Source organism: Pseudochaenichthys georgianus, chromosome 19 (genome assembly GCF_902827115.2).
Source record: "Pseudochaenichthys georgianus chromosome 19, fPseGeo1.2, whole genome shotgun sequence".
Taxonomy (NCBI): Eukaryota; Metazoa; Chordata; class Actinopteri; order Perciformes; family Channichthyidae; genus Pseudochaenichthys; species Pseudochaenichthys georgianus.
In genome coordinates, this window is record NC_047521.1 from 2,307,483 (window position 1) to 2,331,566 (window position 24,084).

Below are 24,084 nucleotides of genomic sequence, written 5' to 3' on the forward strand. Positions count from 1 at the left end.
GAGGTTATGGCCCTGGTGCTTTTTTCATTGCCGTTGTATGATGAGACCAGCGAGCCTAAATATCATCGATACGTGAAATAAGTTATTTATTGACTATGGATGGCGAGGATAAAAGTAATAAAGGGATCTACAAACATTACATTGGTGACAGACAGTAAGATGTTGCAGGCATGCGCTGAGCATACTTGCCAACCTTGAGACCTCAGAAATGGGGAGCATTTCAAAACCACCGCGGGGGGGGGGGGGGGGGGTGGATCGCCGGAGCTGTATTAGCTTAACATTAACATGCTTATTGTAGTTGTTAGTGCACTGTCTTGCGGACTGTAGTAAGGAAAGGAGTGAGCAGAGGGTAGAGTTGTCGATTCTTGTTCAGTTTACTGTGACTCTCTTCCTCTCCCTCTCAGACTGTCAGTTGCGCACGCTACTAAAGAGACGCGCTACCATGGAAACCAAACAATGGTGTAGCTGTATTAAAGTCAGAGTGGAAACAGTCCTGAGTAAATCTGATTTTGTCAGAAATCGGGAGAAATGCGGGAGAAATATGACCCTGGGAGGAAACCGGGAGAGGGCAATGACATCGGGAGTCTCCCGCGAAAATCGGGAGGGTTGGCAAGTATGGCGCTTAGGGCGCGCTTTCCAGACAGTTTCTGTGGGGTGACGCATTCTGAGGTGAGGCAGGCCCAATCCCAAACCACTCCCTCGACCCTACCCCTCCGTGACGGAGTGAACTCCGTCTGTAGCCACACTCGCAGCTCTACGAGGCTCCTCCTGTCAGATGGAGGGAGTAAACACAGCAGCAAGCTTTGGGACGGTCTCCCCTCTCTCCGGCAGAAACAGGAAGTGCCGTAACTGTATGTAACAACGGTTTCAAATCAGCATCTCTTAGACGAAAAGTTTAAATGAATAACTCAAATAAAACTCCAAACATCTTTCATTGTGTTTCAAAGCTCTTTTAGTTTTAAACCTGATGTTTATAAGCCTCTTAGTTTTTGCAAAGGTCTGTAAATATACACAACTTTATAATAAAATGCACACATTTACGGCCCGTCTACACTACAGCGTCGACAGCGTCGAAAGCTCCAATCTGCCCATTCACTTTCAATGGGGTGACGTCACGTAGCCGCGCTTTTTCGCCGAACTGAATTGTGGGTAGCAGAGCGAGGCGTCTCAGGCGTCTCAGGCGACAGAAGTTGAACAATGTTCAACTTCTGTCGCCTGAGACGCCGGAGTAGCCAGCGCCAGCCAATCAAATCCCGTTTCCCAAAATCTGACAGCTGAAGCCGTAGCCAATCAAACCGCGTCTAAGCTGGGAGAGATATCTTCATTACATATCGTTCATTTCTATATTTCAAAAAAAGTCGGAGGAGAAACTAACTATCGCCGTAGCAAATCACCCGGTTTTGTATGACCAGACCCTCTTCACCTCCCGGGATACAAACCGGAGGAACCAGGCATGGAGGGAGGAGCAGAGACAGTGGGGGAAACTGGTAGGTTTTCGCCTGTTTGGGGAGTTTATATATATATTGCTCGCATAAAATCCCTGGGGGTTTTTGCTTTGTATGTCGGGGGCGGGAGATTCATGTGATTGGTTGTTGGTCGTGTTGCTTGAATAAAATCCCCAAGCTCCAGACACGCCCAGCTCCAAGCTATTTTTGGAGCTGTAGTGTGGACGCTCCGTTACCTTTTTCTAGACTAAACACAGGTTTGATCCTAAGTTAAAAACATATGAGGTTATCATGAGGTTGTTAACATCGCAGTTTATCAGCGGATGTTTGCTGGAACTACTAACAGCGTGTTTCCTGACGGACACACACAGCGTTGAGACCGATCAGGTAGAGACCAAGCCCCCAGGAAGTGCGCCGGACTCAGATGAAAATATTCGTGCTGGCCAAACGGCTGTACTACACTTCCGGTTGGTTGCCAGGCCCAGAAACACTTTTTCCCATTGACTTACATGGGGAAAGAGTGGTCTGTAAATCGTTGGATAATTTTTTAAAAACTAAATATACTACCCAGTATGAACACTTGTATAGCCCTTATTAAAAACATTCGTTCCTCAAGTTGTAATAATGTGCTAATAACGTTATTCTGAGAGTTATTTCCCTCGGCATTATGAACGCGCATCTAACCCACGGGACCGCGCCGCCCGGCACGTTCAGGTTACGTGTTCAGCATGGTCCCGACCAATCAGAGCACACTGTGCTCACAGGGAGGGTGGGGGCTGGAGCTATTGGAGCTACAACGAGCCGTTAAAGGCAGAAAGTGAAATTCAGTGAATACACGTAGTTTACAGAGATGCTGTTTGAGAAACCAATGTGAGTTGTGTTTCTCTTTACCCATGGATGCACAATAAGAACGGACCCATATCGTCTTACTGCCACCCCACGGAGCTGTAATAATGGATATATTGCACATGTTTGCTGTAATTCATCATTTGTCAAATATTATACTACATGGGCTTTATGATGTAAATCTTGTATTAAATAAAGTTAAATAAAGTTAATATTACTGACGTTAGATTAACGTCCCTGTAGCTTATTATTGCACTAAGAATCTTATTGCACTGTATATATATATATATATATATATATATATTAGGGCTGTCAGTCGATTAAAATATTTAATCGAGATTAATCGCATGATTGTCCATAGTTAATCGTGATTAATCGCAAATTAATCGCACATTTTTTATCTGTTCTAAATGTACCTTAGAGGAATATTTTTCAAGTTTTTAATACTCTTATCAACATATGAGTGGACAAATATGCTTTATGCAAATGTTTATTATCATTTGAACAATGACAAATATTCTCATGAATATTAAACACAACAACCTGAACATTACAAATATTCGCCTCAATTCAACCTGGAACCTCTCATACAATACAATGTGTGTGTGTGTGTGTGTGTGTGTGTGTGTGTGTGTGTGTGTGTGTGTGTGTGTGTGTGTGTGTGTGTGTGTGTGTGTGTGTGTGTGTGTGTGTGTGTGCATGTGTGTGTGTGAGAGAGATCATTGGAGCTATGTGCAACTCAAGGCATATGCTCGAACGGGAGCTGCCTGGACGCTGCAATTATGTTGCGCGCACTATCCGTGCTGAGTGTGCTGACTTTTCGTACAATTCCCACTGTCTGGCTTCCTGCATAAAGTCAAGTGCTCGGCGCAGTTGTCGGCGAAATATCGCTCCTCTGTTTTCATTTAAACACACATTATATCCGTTAGCGCTGCTAGCTAGCACCAGATGCTAACAACAACAATACACGTAAGGTCTCTCTCGCTCGCTCGTGCCACACATACACACACACTTGATGTGAACGAGCATTTTGGTTAAAGTTGCGCATGCGCTATGAGCGCACATACGGGTACTTCTCAGGCATGCCGGGTAATCTGTGACGTTTCACTCTCTCAAAAGTTGGGCCATTTTATCATCATGCGCCAATGAGCAGCTCTCATAGGAATGAATGAGGCCCCGCCTCCCACGCTGTATCCAGTTCTTATTATACATCCATGGTCAGCACCGATGCAGACTCGCTGTTTGAGGGCTTGATAGCCCACTCCCCCTCCACACCGCTCCACACTCGTTGCTTTGGAACAGCCCTTAATGTGGCGGACCTTCCGCGTGAACGCGCAAACGGAGGGGTAGGGTGTAGGGGGCGGTTTGGGAATGGGCCACAGATTTCATCTGTGCCTCACCTTACCCCATGTCACTACCTGATCCGACCCCCTGCCCGATCGGTACTGCGCATGTGCGAGATGGTCCGCCATATTGGACAACTCCGGACGGCAACCCAAGATGGACACTTGACACAGTGGCTTTTAGCAAAGCTCAAAAAGAAAACTCGAGAGAGATGAGTTATTGTTATTACAACATGACTTCACTATTATTTAACAACTCTTTTATTTGGGGTTAAGTACATTGTCAGAATAAGTGAGAAATGGATTTAACTTCTGTTAGACAGCTATCATACTGAATAAATATTTACTGTGAATGTGTGCAAAAATGAGAGGCAGAGCTCGTCCCTGCCTCACTTCTCATTGCTACCCGTAGTTGTAGCGGAGCTCTGCAAATTTGCTGATTTTGACTATAAGAAGCGATTGGAATCGTACATAAATCACACTTACAACACAGATCAGTGGAGATATTTTATTATTATTACTATTTAGTTTTTCTTTAGTTGTTTTTCCGTACATTGGAGTATGACAGGTGAGGCCCATCATCTTGACACACATGCAGCAGTGGTACCTGGTATACAGAGCTGCAGCTTCTCCACAGTGGTGGCCATGTTCCTCTGCTGGATGCGGCAGCGAATCACCTCTTCTGTCTGACACGTCACCTGAGTGCAGGAACACACAATGGAAGGAAACAATGAGAGAGAGGCCTCCACTGTTCACCACTGGGTTAAAGAACGGTCATGTGTAATGCACAACTGTCTTTGCACAACAAAAAGCACACTTGTTGTCCTCAGCACATTTATGCATACACTCATAAGTGGACTTACCTCCCTCCCCGACTCCTGTAGCCTTCGATTAGTGTCCGTCACCTGACCCTTTAAAAACAAACACAGACAGTTTAAATGTAGACTCAGAATCTCTACATTTATTTTGTCTTTGCTCCGCCTTTGGTTCCTACAACTTTCGTAAACTATACGTTTAATGTCAAAACATATATTGTGTTTTTCCTCTGCTATATGCTATAGAACTATCCTATAAAAACAACAACAATGAACCAGAGTTTCCGTTAGCTGGTAATTACCGCAAATCTAAATCTCTCCGGTCAAAATGTCCGGTCAAAATAATTTCCCTTTAGCACAATACCGCATCAGTTGCGCCACTTATGTAACAGACAAGAATAGTCAATTCTAATGTCTAACATTTAATGTGGAGAAAGAGATGTCCTGTATGGGTTGATTGTGCTTTGATCTTTTTTTTTTTTCTCATACTGATATTCTGAACAATCTGTGTTGTTGTATTTTCTGTAACGTGTCTCTACTGTAGGCTAATTTTATTATATGTACAGCACTTTGGCTCGACCAAAAATCGTTTATAAATGTGCTATATAAATAAAACTTGATTTGATTTGATCTGTTGGTAATGCCTCCAGTGGGCCAACCCAGTCTCACGGCATTTCGTGTTCACCAACACGATTTTTCCCTTTTTTTCGTGTTGCACAGCACGATTTTAAAAGCAATGTATTTCTACTGGTAATGTGTTTCGTGCCTGCAGGCTGCAGCACGTCTTTTTCTCCGGTCGGGTCGAGGAAGACCGGAAGCTGTGTGGTTCATAAAAACATGTTCTTACTCAATATCAAGCCACAGTTATTGCTTTTATTTTAAATCGTATAATTTCGGACTTTTGTTGCCGTCTGAGAGGAAAATAAATGGGGCTCAGAGCCTCAGGATACTGAAATCTGTATTTTTCAAATCTTTTTTTCCTTCTAATTTGTTATTCTTTTCAAAATAACACACTGTTATTTACTCACCAATAACACACAATTATCCTTAATTGTATTTATTGGTTTAATTCCATAATCTCTGGCTTTTTTGGCGTCCGTCAGGAACTGAATTTCAAAATAAAAATAACCGGAAACAGACGTAGGCATTTCGAGCGATTACCCAAGATCCTCAGCTATGGTTTAAGCTCGCTGATTGGATGTGTTAGCCGCAATGCATGCTGGGATTTGGTGTTTATATTATATGAAATCCGGAAAACATTTTAAAAGAATAAAAGAATACTTAATTCCGAGTGTTCTTGCTTTTCTCTTTGAAAGGCATCACATACCGGCATTGTAATACACGGTTCAGCTGCATTACATATTACACATCTGCCGTGGTTCCTTATTTAGAGAGCCCTGATGAGAAGACCTTTGGAAAAACTTGAAGAAATGCCGCCGAAACTGAATACTTGACATGGATCATAAATATATCAACAATTAAACAACATCTTCAATTTTTCTTCACACAATACGTCTCCTTGCAGTATCAACACTAATTCGGCTGACTTTTACATTTGATCTAATTCATATCCATCCGTCCATCTTCTCCCGCTTATCCGTGGTCGGGTCGCGGGGGTAGCAGTTCCAGCAGAGAGCCCCAAACTTTCTTTTCCCTGGCGACATCAACCAGCTCTGACTGGGGGGTCCCAAGGCGCTCCCAGGCCAGCGAAGAGATATAATCCCTCCACCTGGTCCTAGGTCTACCCCTTGGTCTCTTCCCAGCTGGACGTGCCTGGAACACCTCCCTAGGGAGGCGCCCAGGTGGCATCCTAACTAGGTGCCCGAACCACCTCAACTGGCTCCTTTCGACGCGAAGGAGGAGCGGCTCAACTCCGAGTCCCTCCCTGATGACTGAACTTCTCACCTTATCCCTAAGGGAGACACCAGCCACCCTGCGGAGAAAACCCATCTCGGCCGCTTGTATCCGCAATCTCGTTCTTTCGGTCATGACCCATCCTTCATGACCATAGCTGAGGGTAGGAACAAAAATGGCCCGGTAGACAGAGAGCTTTGCCTTCTGGCTCAGCTCCCTTTTCATCACAACGGTGCGGTAAAGCGACTGCAGTACCGCTCCCGCTGCTCCGATTCTCCGGCCCATCTCACGCTCCATTGTTCCCTCACTCGAGAACAAGACCCCGAGATACTTGAACTCCTTCACTTGGGGTAAGGACTCATTCCCTACTTGGAGTGGACAGTCCATCGGTTTCCTGCTGAGAACCATGGCCTGAGATTTGGAGGTGCTGATCCTCATCCCAGCCGCTTCACACTCGGTTGCGAACCGATCCAGTGAGTGCTGAAGGTCGCAGACCGATGAAGCCATTAGAACCACATCATCTGCAAAAAGCAGTGGTGCAAGCCTTAGTCCACCGAACTGCAGACCCCCCCCCCCACGACTACGCCTCGAAATCCGATCCATGTATATTACAAACAGGATTGGTGACAAAGCGCAGCCCTGGCGGAGGCCAACCCTCACCGGAAATGGGTCCGACTTACTGCCGAGGACCCGGACACAGCTCTCGCTTTGGGAGTACAGAGATTGGATGGCCCTGAGTAGAGACCCCCTCTCCCCATACTCCCGCAGCACCTCCCACAGTAACTCCCTGGGAACTCGGTCATACGCCTTCTCCAAGTCTACAAAACACATGTAGACTAGGGGTGCAACAACTAATCGACTTAATCGATTACCAAATTAGTTGCCAACTAATTCAGTCGTCGATTCGTTGGTGACGTCATCACGTGTGTTTTACACCCCGTTAAGCTCTAACTTTAATTGGTCTTTGTATCGGTACTGGAGACATTTAAAAAAGATTATGTCATGTATTATTGCTAAAAAGACATTATATCGCGTCTTAGTGTCGCCAACTCGTTTCTAATATGCAAAAAGACAAACAATGCGTCTATGATGTATTTTCGATCTTTCTCCTCCCCCGCCTGCTTGCGTGGGGGCGGGGGCAGTTTACCACGGGCAGCTGCAACATGCAGCAACACACACACGTGGGAGATGGCGGAGAGAACGCGCTCCGAGGTGGTTAAACTTTACCCGACCTCGATGTGGAGAATGCTCGTTACCAAAAGTGGAATAAGAGTTTAGCATGTAAGGGCGGTAACACGAGCTATTTGTCTAAACATTTATCAAAAGTGCTCCACATCCAGACGGAGGAATGCACCGGGTTCGACTGTCTTCTAGCAGCTCTGTAAGCCCCGTCCAGAGGAACGTCTCCACGTCAGGTGTTATGTATGCTAGCAGCAACACACGGAGGCTAACTACATTATACAAACATAATGATTAGAGGTAACAGAGTTATTTGCGGACTTTGGTGACAGAGCCTTCAGTGTGGCACCCCCCACCCTCTGGAACTCTCTCCTCCCCCCGAAAATCCGACATTTTCAAAAAAGCCCTCAAAACGCACCTTCTTACCAAGGCTTTCCCCACTGTATAGTTAGGTTTAATAGGTTTATTGTCCGCTACTTCCCCCCCCCCACCCCCTTAACCTGTCTGCCTTTTTTCCCCTACTCCCCCCCCCTACCCGACTTGTAAAGCGACCTTGGGTTTCCTGAAAGGCGCTATAAAAATATTATATATTATTATTATTTAGTTTGTTAAAGTTTCAGCTATTCTTATATTTACAGTTGTGTCATCAGATTATTTAATACGATTTGTTAAAACACTGTTGTTTCTTTGATGTGAATATTATTTATTTAATTTGAATAAAAAGCAATGTTAGTTTTGTTCACAATTTAAGTTATTTCAATAATATATTTATTTTGGAATCAAGTATTCATCTTTATTGTCTTCATTGTTAGTTTCCACATGCCTAAAACAACCTCAAGCTAAATCTAAAAGTTGATGGCTAAATAAGAGCGTTTGAGAAATTGTGCAAGGCATACAGTAATAGTCCGAATAGTCGATTAATCGTTTCATTAATAGATAGATTAATCGATTATCAAATTAGTCGTTTGTTGCAGCCCTAATGTAGACCGGATAAGCGTACTCCCAGGCCCCCTCCAGGATCCTTGCGAGAGTAAAAAGCTGATCCGTCGTTCCACGACCAGGACGGAATCCGCATTGTTCCTCCTCATCTAATTCATAGATAGGTTATATTTAATTTACACCATAACGGTGCACAGCTGATATAAAAGGACTTGTAGTTTTTAAAGATATTACTGATTTTCTCTGAATATAAGAATGTAAATACTGAGTCTTAAATAGTATAGCAATATGCTGTAAATTATGTGAAAGCATGAATAAAGCTACACATCTTCAGATGTTGTACATATAAGTGTATAAGTATCCTACACTAACCCCCTGAACCCACCGGAAGCGTCTGCGCCGTGCTGCGACCTCCTCCTGCGTCATAACCCACCAGGCGCGTTTCAAAACGTTGCGGAAGCGGAGCGTCGTGTGTGCAGCCTCGCAGTTGTTGGATGAACGTTCCACTTCCTGCCTGCGCTGCGCCGCGTCAAAAATAGGATTCATCCTATATTTTAGAAATTTGGAATAGCACCCATTGCCTAGAGTGGCCGCAATCGCTAAAAACGGTGCAGCGCAGACGCTCCTGGTGGGATTAGGGGGTGGTAATACAAAGTTATTATGGCTGTGTGTACCTTGTGTGCACCACTAGTGGTTTAAAGCACGTTATGAATTATTGTTTTTATGTGTTATATTTGATTACAAAAATATTAAGAGTACATTACTTTCATAGGGGGAAAGTATAAATATAGAAATATAGAATATAAAAAATCAAGAAGATACTATAAGTGATCTCTACAATAAAACAGTTTTAGTGCAGGATGTACAAAGATATTAATAGGAGGAGGTGCAAAACAGAAAAACGAATTAACCGTTATTTAAACATTAAATATAATTAGATAAGGTCTTCTTTTAAATAGGAAAAAAACTTTGGGGGTATCTATCTACAGATAAATATGAAGCCTGACAAAGTACTTAACGTCTAATATATTGCTTTTCCTGCAATGTTAACTATATTGAAGCACTTATTTTAACTGATATTATACACATTAATTATACTCTTATGTATGTAGATAGAATAAGAAATGTGCAGAATATGACAGTTTAATGGTGGAGGTACACACATATTGATATATGTCTCGCTGTTGAGGAACCTGTGACCCAAGTTTTTCATTCATTGCATAACTACACCGTAGTTGTATATGATATGTCAATAAACCTTTGAAAATCTTGAAATCTTGAAAGGGATGTGCAAAATAGCCATAATAAGATTTTAAGATGAACTTTTATTAATCCCTCATGGGGAAATTATTTCTCTGCATTTGACCCATCCTAGTGTTAGGAGCAGTGTGCTGCCATTTTGAACGGCGCCCGGGGAGCAATGTGGTAATATACAGTCTTTAATTAACTATTAGTAGAGAATAACCATCCATCCATCCATCTTCTCCCGCTTATCCGTGGTCGGGTCGCGGGGGTAGCAGTTCCAGCAGAGAGCCCCAAACTTTCCTTTCCCTGGCGACATCAACCAGCTCTGACTGGGGGATCCCAAGGCGCTCCCAGGCCAGCGAAGAACAACACGAAAAAAGGGGAAAATCGTGTTGGTGAAAACGAATCAATAGATTAAAATCGTGTTGGTGAACACGAAATGCCATGAGACTGGGTTGGGTGGGCATGTAAACAAATGCATAATGCTGCGCTATACTTTGCGGCCTCACCTGGTTGCATAGCAACGCTTATTATTGAGGTGTCTTGATAAGCAGGTACTCATCATTAGCTAGAACTAGCTAGATCTGATCGATATGGACATAAACGTGAGTAAAGTCTAATCTGACGGGAGAGAGAGATCAGCTGCTGCTGACGAGTCGAGACTCGACACGCAGCTCTGCATGATCACCTGCAGCGGTGAGCGGACAAAACACACACTTCAGGTTAGAATATCGACACGTAGCTATTTTAATTACCTCTAAAACTACCTAAACTAGTTATAGATATGTTTAGTTTTACTGTCGGGTCACTCATTACTGGATCCGCGAGCTGCATGATACTGACGGGCTGTCAGGAGAGGGAGAGTGCGCTCCGTTTATATTCCCTTGTTATTAGTCCGGTTGTTATTATAAATTACTGTACACTTTTGAATAATGTTAATCTACTATAGGCCTGATTAGTTTGTTTAATATCGAATCATATTAATTAGTTTTAAAGCTCAATAAATAACAAAGACCTTTGACCGGCACTTTTCACATTTTGTCCGGAAGATTTAAACTTTAACGGACATGTTGACCGGCGAACACTCTGCAATGAACACACAGTGTAGAGAAAGCTGCCTGATGCCATAACGATTCGCTACAACACTAAATATATATTAATCTGCAGCAGAAAATAATCCCAGACAAATGCACCGCTTCCTCCGGTTGGAGCAACATTTGCTACAAAATACAGCATTTAGCTGTTACAGTATTTACTTAAATATATATTGAATATACACAATATTTAAGATTTGGGTTTTTAGTAGTATTCAATGGGCTTGGGTGACTGAACTCCATAGACATTGACCGACTTATACATTGTTGGATTTTGTCCTTACATTATATGTGTGACTTAAAGGGGGAAAATGTCATAAAAACCAGCCATATATTTTAAAAGTTGCTGCATGTAGAAAACAAAAACATGGCTGAGGTTTAATTTGAAAGCTTATCATGAGGATATCTTGCAATGTTTCATCTATAAATAAGGGGTCTTCCTCTCATTGATATTAAGGTAAAGGTGGTGAAAATATGTATTCATAATGAGGCGTTCAGGTTTCTGTGACTCATCACATATCTTAAAGACCCTAAAACACAAATACTGGTTTATTGACATTCTTGAATGGCTCCATGTTAACAAAACCAATTAGAATGTCTATCCGTCCTTCCTCCCTGTCTGCTCCCCCTCTTCATGCCCTCTCGTTTCCCTCTCTACCTCCCTCACTGCAGCTGCTCAGCCTTGTAATCAGCTCATTGTCCATGAAGGGGGAAGGACAAAGGCTGGCAAATTCAGATTAACCAGGCAGCGAGGACCTGAACCCATCGCCGGTGCACTGGGCCTTTCATGGGGTTTAATGACTTGTGACAGGCTCTTTCTCACAGATTCAGTGACAAACTTCTCGATTCTGGATGAGGATTTTTGAACTCTCGGCTCTTGTCACACGGCTGAGAGCAGTGACCCAATTGACCAGTCGGCTTTCTGATGACAATCCTTTCAACAGTGAAGCTTCCAAACGAGGGGGGACCGACCAAATAATCAATGCTTCTTTTTTCCCTATTCAGGCACGCAGCACCACAGCAGAAGTGCTCGAGAGCAAAGAGATAATTGATGTTTCTAGAAACTTACCCAAGACTGTTATCTAATACAGCATAATGTTGCACTGGTCAGCTACCAGGAAGTAGAACCAATGACATTTCAAAGGCAAAAGTGACGTCATCCCCATTCAAAGTCAATGGGCAGAGAAGCGTTGGAAGCGGTGGAAGATTCTTCTGAAGCTGCTGTGTGGACGTACCGTAACGGCTCGTCCACACGACAGCGTCGACAGCTTCAATCTGCCCATTCACTTTGAATGGGGTGACGTCACGTTGCCTCGCTTTTTCGCCGAACTGAATTGTGGGTAGCATAGCGGTCCGTCTCCGGAGACGCCGGAGTAGCCAGCGCCAGCCAATCAAATCTAGTTTCGGAAAATCTGACAGCTCAAGCCGTAGCCAATCAAACCGCGTCTAGGCTGGGAGAGTTATATCGCCATTCATTTCTATATTTCAAAAAAAGATGGAGGAGAAACTAACTATCGCCGTAGCAAATCACCCGGTTTTGTATGACCAGACCCTCTTCACCTACCGGGATACAAACCGGAGGAACCAGGTATGGAGGGAGGTGGCAGAGACAGTGGGTGAAATTGGTAGGTTTTCGCCTGTTTGGGGAGTTTATATATATATTGCTCGCATAAAATCCCCGGGGGTTTTTGATTTGTATGTCGGGGGCGGGAGATTCATGTTATTGGTTGTTGGTCGCGTTGCTTGAATAAAATCCCCAAGCTTCAGACACGCCCAGCTCCAAGCTTTTTTTTGAAGCTGTAGTGTGGACGCTCCGTAACTGCCGACTGCTCCAGCCTGATCCAAATAAGGGCAAAGAGGCGGGACCTGCTGCCACCGAGCTGGAAGTTCCAGAGCTAGCTCAGGCTAAGAAGCTAAGCTAAAGGAAACCTTTATACAAAAATACATCAAAAGTTATATGTTAGGTGTGTAGGGTTACAGACTGCTTAACAAGCAAAACATAGAACTTAAATTAGTGATGCAATGCTGAAATATAAAAATGGGACAGTCAAAAAGCATAGGTGTTTTAATGCCATATTCACTTAATAACGCATGAACAACTTTTACATACCAAGCAGGGCCGTATCCAGGATTTCCTAAATACAGAGGTCCAAACATGCTAGGGGGGGTAGCATGTTTGCCCCCCCCCCGAGATTTTTGGGATTTTCATGATCTAGTTAGGTGCTTTTTAAGTCCTGTGGGGGGTCACACATTGGATAATATATTTCAAACCATGTCAGTGTGCTACAGCATAAATTATTTCTGAAAGTGTAATGCATAAGTATCAGTTAAGAGTTACTATTAATGATCTGAACATGCAGAAGAGGCTAAAATGATCACAAAACATTGTCAACATTCACTTTCCATGTCTCTCTCCTTTCCATAACCTGCAGCCTCTCTTCCATCTTCTTTAGTCTCTCTGTCTTCTTCCTGTTCACTACTCTCTCTGTCCTCTACTCTTTCTCTTTGTTCAATCTCTCCCTCGTTGTTCACTGTTTGCTCCCTCACTCACTGTCTCCTCCTCACTTGTCGCTCCTGCCATTGAATTAAAAGCAATTCAGCCATTTTAGTTCATTTCACTTGTTTGTTTGCATTATTTATTTTTATTTAAATCTGTTTTGTTTGATTCTCAAAAGAGAACAAAGATGTAAGCAAATGGTGTTTTATACAATTGTATGTTATTATGACATGATAACTGCAATAGATGTATGCTGTTTTAAAAATGATGCCTATTGTCTGTATTGTAAATGAAGACTATTGTTACAGACAGATAGACAGACAGACGGACGGACAGACAGACAGACAGACAGACGGACGGACGGACGGACAGACAGACAGACGGACAGACAGACAGATAGATAGATAGATGGATAGATAGACGGACGGACGGACGGACAGACGGACGGACGGACGGACGGACGGACGGACGGACGGACGGACGGACGGACAGACAGACAGACAGACAAACAGATAGATAGATGGATAGATAGACGGACGGACGGACGGACGGACGGACGGACAGACGGACAGACAGACAGACAGACAAACAGATAGATAGATGGATAGATAGACGGACGGACGGACAGACAGACAGACAGACAGACAGATAGATAGATGGATAGATAGATAGATGGATGGATGGATGGATGGATGGGGTTATTAAGCCTGCATTCTTTTGTGTGACTGTACCTGCAGTTCCTCCCTGACTTCCATCACTTTCTCTCTCTCTCTCTGCCTGTCCTGTCTCTTCCTTACCAACACTGAGCTTCGACTGACGTAGTTATTTCATTATATCTGAGTCAGTGTAAAAAGAAAACAATACAATGTTATATCTTCAATGTTTTACTCAAATTGAAATGAAAGAAAAGCATTACAACGTTTGTTAAAAGGTAATCCTTCTGACATTGGATGAATGTAATTAACTGTAGCTCTCTAGCTAGTTTATTCACGCAATGTAAACCAAAGTATAGCCTATAGCTGCAAAATAAGTTAGTGTGCATGTTGTCGGACGTCCACTGACTAACGTAGTGCGTTCACACTGGATCTGCTGGTCATATGATGTCCTGATGAACAGGAACACAAGCTCAGATCTCTAGATACTTCATCACTCCTCCGCTGCTCCGATACAAGTCCGGGGGCCTTTCTTATTTCTCTAATTTCCCCTCCTCGACTCCTCGAATCCTCGGTCCTCCGGTAGTGACCTGGAAATGGATTTCAGCGCGCCATGTTGAAGGACATCTCCTTTCTCTAAATGCACATCGAGGACCGAGCATCGAGCATCGAGGAGGCTCTCTGGAGGAGCTCTAACCGAGGAGAGAGGAGAGAGGAGGCTCTCTGGAGGAGCTCTAACCGAGGAGAGAGGAGAGAGGAGGCTCTCTGGAGGAGCTCTAACCGAGGAGACACTGATGGGTCCTCCGTGGATGGATTTCCGGCAACAGTGATGTTTAAAAGAGTCGTGACGCACGGCCGGACTTATCTCAGCCAATGACAGCTCTGCATTTTAGTAACTGCTTTCATCGCGACCCAATGTTTACAGTGAGAACAGCTGTGAGGTCCGTGCAGAAAGCAGAGCAGTGTGTATAATATATATCACTCAGTATAACAGGCCTACATGACACCAGTAAGGACAAACAGATGAGAATGCTGCGTGGGGTCTGGGGGCCGTGTTGGCGGGACGTTGCGGGGCTCGCTGCTCCGCCCTTTGAGGCTCGAGGAGCGGACAGTGTGAGCTGGATTGCTGGTCATTTCCTGGTTGCTGCGTGGGGTCTCAGGCTGAGTTCAGGCTGAGAAATCCGCAGAGCTGCGGCTGAGAAAAGTTAAGGCTGAGTGTGTGCGTGTGCGTGTGTGTGTGTGTATATCAAATACCAACCACTGCTCGATGTGATAACCAGCTTTGGGTACAAGTGTAGATATAGCATACTTATATTCGGAAGTCTTGGCCATGTATATAAATGCACCATGATTGGTCTGAGGATTGCTGGAATGTCAAAGAGAACAGCCAAACAAATTGCCAAAAATTGCTCTGTTTCAGCTGCTATTGGCTGCTTAGCCGTGTGGAGAAGGAGGTGCTATGTGTTCCCCTAAGTGTTCTGTGCTGCTTAGCCGTGTGGAGAAGGAGGTGCTATGTGTTCCCCTAAGTGTTCTGTGCTGCTTAGGCCGTGTGGGAAGGAGAGGTGCTATTGCTGTTCCCCTGAGTGTTCTGTAGCTGCTAGCCTGTGTGGAGACGGAGGTGCTTATGTGTTCCCCTAAGTGTTCTGTGCGCTTAGCCGTGTGGAGAGGAGGGTGCTATGTGTTCCCCTGAGGTTTCTGTGCTGCTTTAGCCGTGTGGAGAATGAGTGCCCCCCCTATGTGTTCCCCTAAGTGTTTCTGTGCTGCTTAGCCGTTTGGAGAAGGAGGTGCTATGTGGTTCCCTAAGTGTTCTGTGCTGCTTAGCGGTGTGGAGAAGGGTATGTGCTATGTGTTCCCTAAAGTGTTCTGTGCTGCTTTTAGCCGTGTGGAGAAGGAGGTGCTAGGTGCTAGTCCCCTAAGTGTTCTGTGCTGGCTAGCCGTGTGGAGAGGAGGTGCTATGTGTTCCCCTAAGTGTTCTGTGCTGCTTAGCCGTGTGGAGAAGGAGGTGCTATGTGTTCCCCTAAGTGTTCTGTGCTGCTTAGCCGTGTGGAGAAGGAGGTGCTATGTGTTCCCCTAAGTGTTCTGTGCTGCTTAGCCGTGTGGAGAAGGAGGTGCTATGTGTTCCCCTAAGTGTTCTGTGCTGCTTAGCCGTGTGGAGAAGGAGGTGCTATGTGTTCCCCTAAGTGTTCTGTGCATGCTTAGCCGTGTGGAGAAGGAGGTGCTATGTGTTCCCCTAAGTGTTCTGTGCTGCTTAGCCGTGTGGAGAAGGAGGTGCTATGTGTTCCCCTAAGTGTTCTGTACTGCTTAGCCGTGTGGAGAAGGAGGTGCTATGTGTTCCCTAAGTGTTCTGTGCTGCTTAGCCGTGTGGAGAGGAGGTGCTATGTGTTCCCCTAAGTGTTCTGTGCTGCTTAGCCGTGTGGAGAAGGAGGTGCTATGTGTTCCCCTAAGTGTTCTGTGCTAGCTTAGCCGTGTGGAGAAGGAGGTGCTATGTGTTCCCCTAAGTGTTCTGTACTGCTTAGCCGTGTGGAGAAGGAGGTGCTATGTGTTCCCCTAAGTGTTCTGTGCTGCTTAGCCGTGTGGAGAAGGAGGTGCTATGTGTTCCCCTAAGTGTTCTTGTACTGCTTAGCCGTGTGGAGAAGGAGGTGCTATGTGTTCCCCTAAGTGTTCTGTGCTGCTTAGCCGTGTGGAGAAGGAGGTGCTATGTGTTCCCCTAAGTGTTCTGTGCTGCTTTAGCCGTGTGGAGAAGGAGGGTGCTATGTGTTCCCCTAAGTGTTCTGTGCTGCTTAGCCGTGTGGAGAAGGAGGTGCTATGTGTTCCCCTAAGTGTTCTGTGCTGCTTAGCCGTGTGGAGAGGAGGTGCTATGTGTTCCCCTAAGTGTTCTGTGCTGCTTAGCCGTGTGGAGAAGGAGGTGCTATGTGTTCCCCTAAGTGTTTCTGTGCTGCTTAGCCGTGTGGAGAAGGAGGTGCTATGTGTTTCCCCTGAGTGTTCTGTGCTGCTTAGCCGTGTGGAGAATGGAGGTGCTATGTGTTCCCCCTAAGTGTTCTGTGCTTGCTTAGCACGTGTGGAGAGGAGGTGCCTATGTGTTCCCCTAAGTGTTCTGTGCAGCTTAGCCGTGTGGAGAAGGAGGTGCTATGTGTTCCCCTAAGTGTTCTGTGCTGCTTAGCCGTGTGGAGAAGGAGGTGCTATGTGTTCCCCTAAGTGTTCTGTACTGCTTAGCCGTGTGGAGAAGGAGGTGTGCTATGTGTTCCCCTAAGTGTTCTGTGCTGCTTAGCCGTGTGAGAGGGAGGTGCTATGTGTTCCCCTAAGTGTTCTGTGCAGGCTTAGCCGTGTGGAGAAGGGAGGTGCTATGTGTTCCCCTAATTGTTCTGTACACTTTAGCCGTGTGGAGAAGGAGGTGCTATGTGTTCCCCTAATGTGGTTCTGTGCATGCTTAGCCGTGCTGTGGAGAAGTGAGGTGCTATGATATGTGTTCACCTAGTGTTCTGTGCTGCTGCTTAGCCGTGTGGAGAAGGAGGTTGCTATGTGTTCCCCTAAGTGTTCTGTGCTGCTTAGCCGGTGGAGAAGGAAGGTGCTATGTGTTCCCTAAGTGTTCGTGCTGCTTAGCCGTGTGGAAGAAGGGGTGCTATGTGTTCCCCGAAGGTCTGTTGCTGCTTTGCCGTGTGGAGAATGAGGTGATATTGTGTTCCCGAGTGTTCTGTGCTGCTTAGCGTGTGGAGAAGGAGGTGGCTATGTGTTCACATAAGTGTCGTGCTGCTTAGCCGTGTGAGAGGAGGTTGCTATGTGTTCCCCTAAGTGTTCTGTGCTGCTTTAGCCGTGTGGAGAAGGAGGGTGCTATGTGTTCCCCTAAGTGTTCTGTGCTGCCTTAGCCGTGTGGAGAAGGAGGTGCTATGTGTTCCCCTAAGTGTTCTGTGCTGCTTAGCCGTGTGGAGAGGAGGTGCTATGTGTTCCCCTAAGTGTTCTGTGCAGCTTAGCCGTGTGGAGAGGAGGTGCTATGTGTTCCCCTAAGTGTTCTGTGCTGCTTAGCCGTGTGGAGAAGGAGGTGCTATGTGTTCCCCTAAGTGTTCTGTTGCTGCTTAGCCGTGTGGAGAAGGAGGTGCTATGTGTTCCCCTAAGTGTTCTGTGCTGCTTAGCCGTGTGGAGAAGGAGGTGCTATGTGTTCCCCTAAGTGTTCTGTGCTGCTTAGCCGTGTGGAGAAGGAGGTGCTATGTGTTCCCCTGAGTGTTCTGTGCTGCTTAGCCGTGTGGAGAAGGAGGTGCTATGTGTTCCCCTAAGTGTTCTGTGCTGCTTAGCCGTGTGGAGAAGGTAGGGGAGAGGAGTGTTGCCTATGTGTTCCCCTGAAGTGTTTCTGTGCAGCTTAGCCGTGTGGAGAAGGAGGTGCTATGTGTTCCCCTAAGTGTTCTGTGCTGCTTAGCCGTGTGGAGAAGGAGGTGCTATGTGTTCCCCTAAGTGTTCTGTACTGCTTAGCCGTGTGGAGAAGGAGGTGCTATGTGTTCCCCTAAGTGTTCTGTGCTGCTTAGCCGTGTGGAGAGGAGGTGCTATGTGTTCCCCTAAGTGTTCTGTGCAGCTTAGCCGTGTGGAGAAGGAGGTGCTATGTGTTCCCCTAAGTGTTCTGTGCAGCTTAGCCGTGTGGAGAAGGAGGTGCTATGTGTTCCCCTAAGTGTTCTGTGCAGCTTAGCCGTGTGGAGAAGGAGGTGCTATGTGTTCCCCTAAGTGTTCTGTACTGCTTAGCCGTGTGGAGAAGGAGGTGCTATGTGTTCCCCTAAGTGTTCTGTGCTGCTTAGCCGTGTGGAGAAGGAGGTGCTATGTGTTCCCCTAAGTGTTCTGTGCTGCTTAGCCGTGTGGAGAAGGAGGTGCTATGTGTTCCCCTAAGTGTTCTGTGCTGCTTAGCCGTGTGGAGAAGGAGGTGCTATGTGTTCCCCTAAGTGTTCTGTGCTGCTTAGCCGTGTGGAGAAGGAGGTGCTATGTGTTCCCCTAAGTGTTCTGTGCTGCTTAGCCGTGTGGAGAGGAGGTGCTATGTGTTTCCCCTAAGTGTTCTGTGCTGCTTAGCCGTGTGGAGAAGGAGGTGCTATGTGTTCCCCTAAGTGTTCTGTGACTGCTTAGCCGTGTGGAGAGAGTGCTATGGTGTTCCCTAGTGTCTGTGCTGCTTAGCCGTGTGGAGAAGGAGGTGCTATGTGTTCCCCTAAGTGTTCTGTGCTGCTTAGCCGTGTGGAGAAGGAGGTGCTATGTGTTCCCCTAAGTGTTCTGTGCTGCTTAGCCGTGTGGAGAGGAGGTGCTATGTGTTCCCCTAAGTGTTCTGTGCTGCTTTGCCGTGTGGAGAGGAGGTGCTATGTGTTCCCCTAAGTGTTCTGTGCTAGCTTAGCCGTGTGGAGAGGAGGTGCTATGTGTTCCCCTAAGTTGTTCTGTGCTGCTTAGCGTGTGGAGAAGGAGTGGCTATGTGTTCCCCTAAGTGTTCTGTGCTGCTTAGCCCTGATATATTTGATTCCCTGTCCTATGTAATATAATTCGTGGAACCAAATAAAGTATTCAAATGTGTGTGTGCGTGTGTGCGTGTGTACGTGTGTGTGTGTGTGTGTGTGTGTGTGTGTGTGTGTGTGTGTGTGTGTGTGTGTGTGTGTGTGTGGTGTGTGTGTGTGTGTGTGTGTGTGTGTGTGTGTGTGTGTGTGTGTGTGTGTGTGTGTGTGTGTGTGTGGAGCTCCACGGAATGGTCCATTTGGACCTGGGTATGGTTACGTCACCATACTCAGGAAGAAAAAAATGGAAAACGAAAAATGTTCAAGGAGGCGTTCTGGGGCAGCACAGACACGTCTTCTCTGTGTCAGAGTTTTACTCACTACACGGTGTACTTTGAGGGTTTTGACTCTGCAGACCGTTCACATGCAGGAAAACCTTCATAACAACAAGGGGATGGGTAATAACCAGAGAAGCATGACATGGGACCTTTAAGTATATTTTGTTGCCAATACTTTTGTACTTTTACATGAGTACAATTTTGAATGCAGGACTTTTACTTCTAACAGAGTACTTTTACAGTGTAGTATTGCTTATTTACTTAAGTAAATCAGTACTTCTTCCACCTCTGGGAGAAATGTGGCACAGTGAAGTAAAGTAAGTAAAGATGATAATGAACCTTTTGAACATTATGGGAGCGTGCATACTTTAATTGCGACAATTGCAACTAATAATAATGTAATATATGTGTATGTTGCAATAATGTTTATTGCAACATAAAGCCCTCTGAATGTGTCTGAAACATTAAAGCCTACGAACAGAAGACTATTAGAAACATTTATGGTGGGTATTGGAATTAATCTTTCACAATAACTACCTTAAAAAATGTAGTGGATTATTTAAAGTTATTTAAGTTAAAATGCATAAAACAGTTTCAGACTTAATAATGGAAAAACATATTTTATTTGTTCTTTAGCAATCTAGTTTGTAAGAACATGTGGCCTGTGTATTGTGAGTGGATGGTGTCTTGCAGAGCGCTATGAGCTCCTGGCCTCAGTCCTCTTGACAGCGAGCTCTCTTACCATCAGCTTCTCAGCGTCAGCGCGGACTTTCAGCAGCTCTGTGATGGCGTCTACGAAGCCTTGGTGGTGGAAATTGCACATCTTTTCAATCTCACGGTCATGGTTCCTTATCCTGGCATCCAGCTTTTCCATGAAGCGCTTGTGGGCGTTGGGCTGGTCATCGTAAATAGATCTGAGAGAGACACGCGAGATGAGGAAACAGGAGCGGAGAATGAAGAAGAAGGGGGTAAGGTGGGAAGGGAGAGATGGAGAAAAAGAGAAAACTGTCAGAACTGTTGAGCGGACACTATATTGTTGCATGTGCAGTTATCAGTGTGTGTTATAGTGTGTGGATATGTAGTATTTACATTGTGGCAGATTGTATTATTATGTATATAAGCAATGAAGGCGTATTTCGTAACAATGTTGATAAGCTTTAATCGCCCTTTTATAAATACTAATTGTTAAAGAGAGAATACCTTAGCTTTAAGTCGAGTAAATCTACATTAAACTAGTTGAAATTGCATATTTTTTTCTCTCACTTTCATGACAATAAAAAACTTTTCCTTCTCTAAAATTCGTTTTCCAGTGTTAAACTTACAAACATGGCTTACAACTTTCTTCATTATATCAACCACAATATATTTTGGCTTTGATTGTAAAATAAAAAAGCCCTGAAATGTTTAAATAGCCTTCTAACCTAATACTTTGGCGCAAAGTATGTTAAAACAACTCATTCTAGAGCCAAACAAATGGATACAGAATAAAAACATGAATATACATACACATACATATATGGCCTTTAAGTCAGAATGCTTTTGATTTAGAAGGGTTGATGAATCAGAATCCATCAGACACAGTCTTTGAGCCCTCAGCCTTAACTCCCGATAATGACCCTTTCTTTGTTCTGGAGTAACAGCGCCATCTAGTGAAACTGGAATGAGTGCTACATTCATGAACTGATCATAAATAATATTATATTAGGAATGATCAGTGCTTTTGTGTAAACATCCGTCACAGATGTAGATGTTATCCGGGAAAAAATGACCACAGGTCCCATGTGCCTTTTAGCGATTTCAAGAACATACCGATGAGGAGGAGGGTGGGGGGGGCAAGGCAGGCTATTCGTGACTTCCAAAGTATTGAATAATACAATGATATGGAGTCACACACATCTGCTGACTTGCTTTATAGATCTGTAGCAAATATTGAATTGAATTTCAATAATTAAAAAGAAAACTATAAAATTAAATATGTTCATGACGTTCTTTTTAAAAGTAGAAAATGGATCCAGATTTAAGAAGAAGGTTTGAATTTTCTTGGAAAGCACAAATCAAATGAATACTTTTGAAGTTAGGCCTTTGGGATGATACTTTTGAAATTAACAATTTGAAAAAACTGTTTAACATGTTAGTTGTTGTGTCTGACAATAACGAGCTAAACACACCACCTTCTTTGTGTTTAGAAGTACAGGTTCAACATTCAACTAACTATGGTACCGTAGTGTTATGTGCAGGAAAACAATAACAAGTAAACATATCTTTACACTCATATATATGTGGGTATTGTCCACAGTAGATGACCATTACATGTATGATCTGTATATGTAATGTAATGTGTATTTGTAAAGCGCTTTGAGAGTCTTTGATAAAGCGCTATAATAAATATAAGGATTATTATTATTATATACTGTGTAACATTGTGTCATTTTGACAAGTTAGGTAAACTTTTGCAAGCCATATTGTAATTTAAAACAGTATTATTAGCTGCATAAAATGATCCTGGTCCACACCATCAAGCTTCATCACCTTACTCTGTCTAGCAACCCAAAAGGCTGAAATTGATAGTGCATTGTCAAAAGGGAGGGTAGCGCGTGGCGCAGTGGATTAGTGCGTTGGTGTTGGGATCAGGGGGTCACAGGTTCAAACCCCACTGCAGTCAGCATGTCGTTGTGTCCCTGAGACACTTCACCCCAAACTGCTCCTGTGGGGATTGCCCCAGTATTTAGTATGGAAGTCGCTTTGGATAAAAGCGTCTAACAAGTATTGGGGGCATTAGTTTGTTAATGTATTGAAACCTTTAAAGAAAAAGAGCAGAGGCGATACGTCACAATTCAAGCAACATACTTTGTACGTCCGTTGCAGTCATAAACCAGAACAGCATATCACACACATTTTAACTAATGCAGTCAGAACAGAGTTGATGTCAAAGTTGAGTAGTGATTACCCCAGTTCTGTTCACATCAGTAACTGTTTGTTCCAAAAGCACTGTTTATTACACGTCATTTACATGCAGCCTTTTCATAACAAAACACTACATTAGATTATTTATACAACAAAGTCTGTGTACAGTCAAATGTGCCAAAGCTGAAGACAAAGGTTCTCGTGTTAAATCACCCCACACTGGCCGAACTATGTGATGGTCAGATAACATAAGCAAATCAATGATTTACTGCTCGTCTGCCTTTAACTGTCTCCCCCTTTCCTTTCTATAACTGGCACATATTACATGTGGAGGTGTGTGTCGTATAAATGTTGGTTTTTTGAAGGGGAGTGTTCCCTTCTGCTGTTCAAAGAAGATTTTTAGATGAGGTTGTCGTTTTCTGCTGTACCTTTATCCTGTTGAAGGATAAGGACAAAAACATGAATAGCATTTGCTGAAGGGTATTTTATCTGGAACTGTGGGTCATTGCTGATAAGCGCTGGTGGAAATCCACAAAAACACAGGTGCGGCCTGGAGCACCTGGGCTACTTATTTACATATGTTTTACACCATCACTCACACAGCGCGGTCGCGGCACGGTCGCGGCGCGGTCGCAGCGCGGTCGCAGCGCCGGAACTTCGCAACGGCTGCGGAGCGCATTTGCGCCACATTTGGGCATAAGATGAGGTTTGAGTCTGCGTGATCTGCGTGTAGGGAGGGGCAGCAGCCATATCATTGGCTAGAACCAGCTAGATCTGATGGATTTGGACATAAACGCGAGTGAAGTATAACGGACACGAGAGAGAGAGATCAGTACCTGCGCTCCTGCCCGCTGGTGAGGGACCGGTGAGCGGAGCAAACACAACCTTCTTTCGACGTCACCTAACACATTTAGCTATGGCACTGTCGTATACTCGAATTATACAATTTATAATAATACACAACATTCCCGCCCTCCCCCGTCTGCTCCCCCAACCACAGGCCCGCAGCTCTATGATTGGCAGAGAGACGGGGAGATGCCTGAGTGACACCTCCAGCATCCTATACAGGGTCGCTACAATATGCAATCAACTTAGACATCCCTCCCAAAAAAATAAAAATAAAATTAATAACTCATATTCGAACACCTGAATAATTATTCGATACCTGAATAATTTCGAATATTCGATTAATCGTTCCCATCCTTAGTGCAAATGTATTTAGTATCCTATCCATGTGAACGTGATTTAAGTGGGGGGGGGGGGACTTAACCTAGGGGGGCCTGGGGGCATGCGCCCCGGGAAGATTTTTTTTTTTCTCCAATATTTAAAAAAAAATATTGAAGTTAAAAGCATCAATCTGGTTGCACTTAGAGAGCAAAATGAAGAATCTATGGGTAAATCTTTCAACACCTGTATGAAACAGAAACTGTAAGCAGATTTCTTTTTTCAATATTTTACAAATCACTCCGCTTTAAACTTTTTTGT

The 24,084-nt window shown here is 44.5% G+C and overlaps 1 protein-coding gene across 12 annotated transcripts in view; it reads right to left on the reverse strand.

The window, feature by feature from the left end:
* Positions 1 to 24,084, reverse strand: part of exoc6 (exocyst complex component 6) — an 84,127-nt gene that overhangs the window by 32,885 nt on the left and 27,158 nt on the right. For all 12 annotated transcript variants that reach the window (XM_034108196.2, XM_034108195.2, XM_071206834.1 and 9 more), the window contains exons 2-4: positions 20,438 to 20,609; positions 4,498 to 4,545; positions 4,242 to 4,332 (exon numbers count right to left, since the gene is read on the reverse strand). In XM_034108196.2, coding sequence (XP_033964087.1) covers positions 4,242 to 4,332; positions 4,498 to 4,545; positions 20,438 to 20,609 — 311 coding nt within the window. The remainder of the gene's footprint in view (positions 1 to 4,241; positions 4,333 to 4,497; positions 4,546 to 20,437; positions 20,610 to 24,084) is intronic.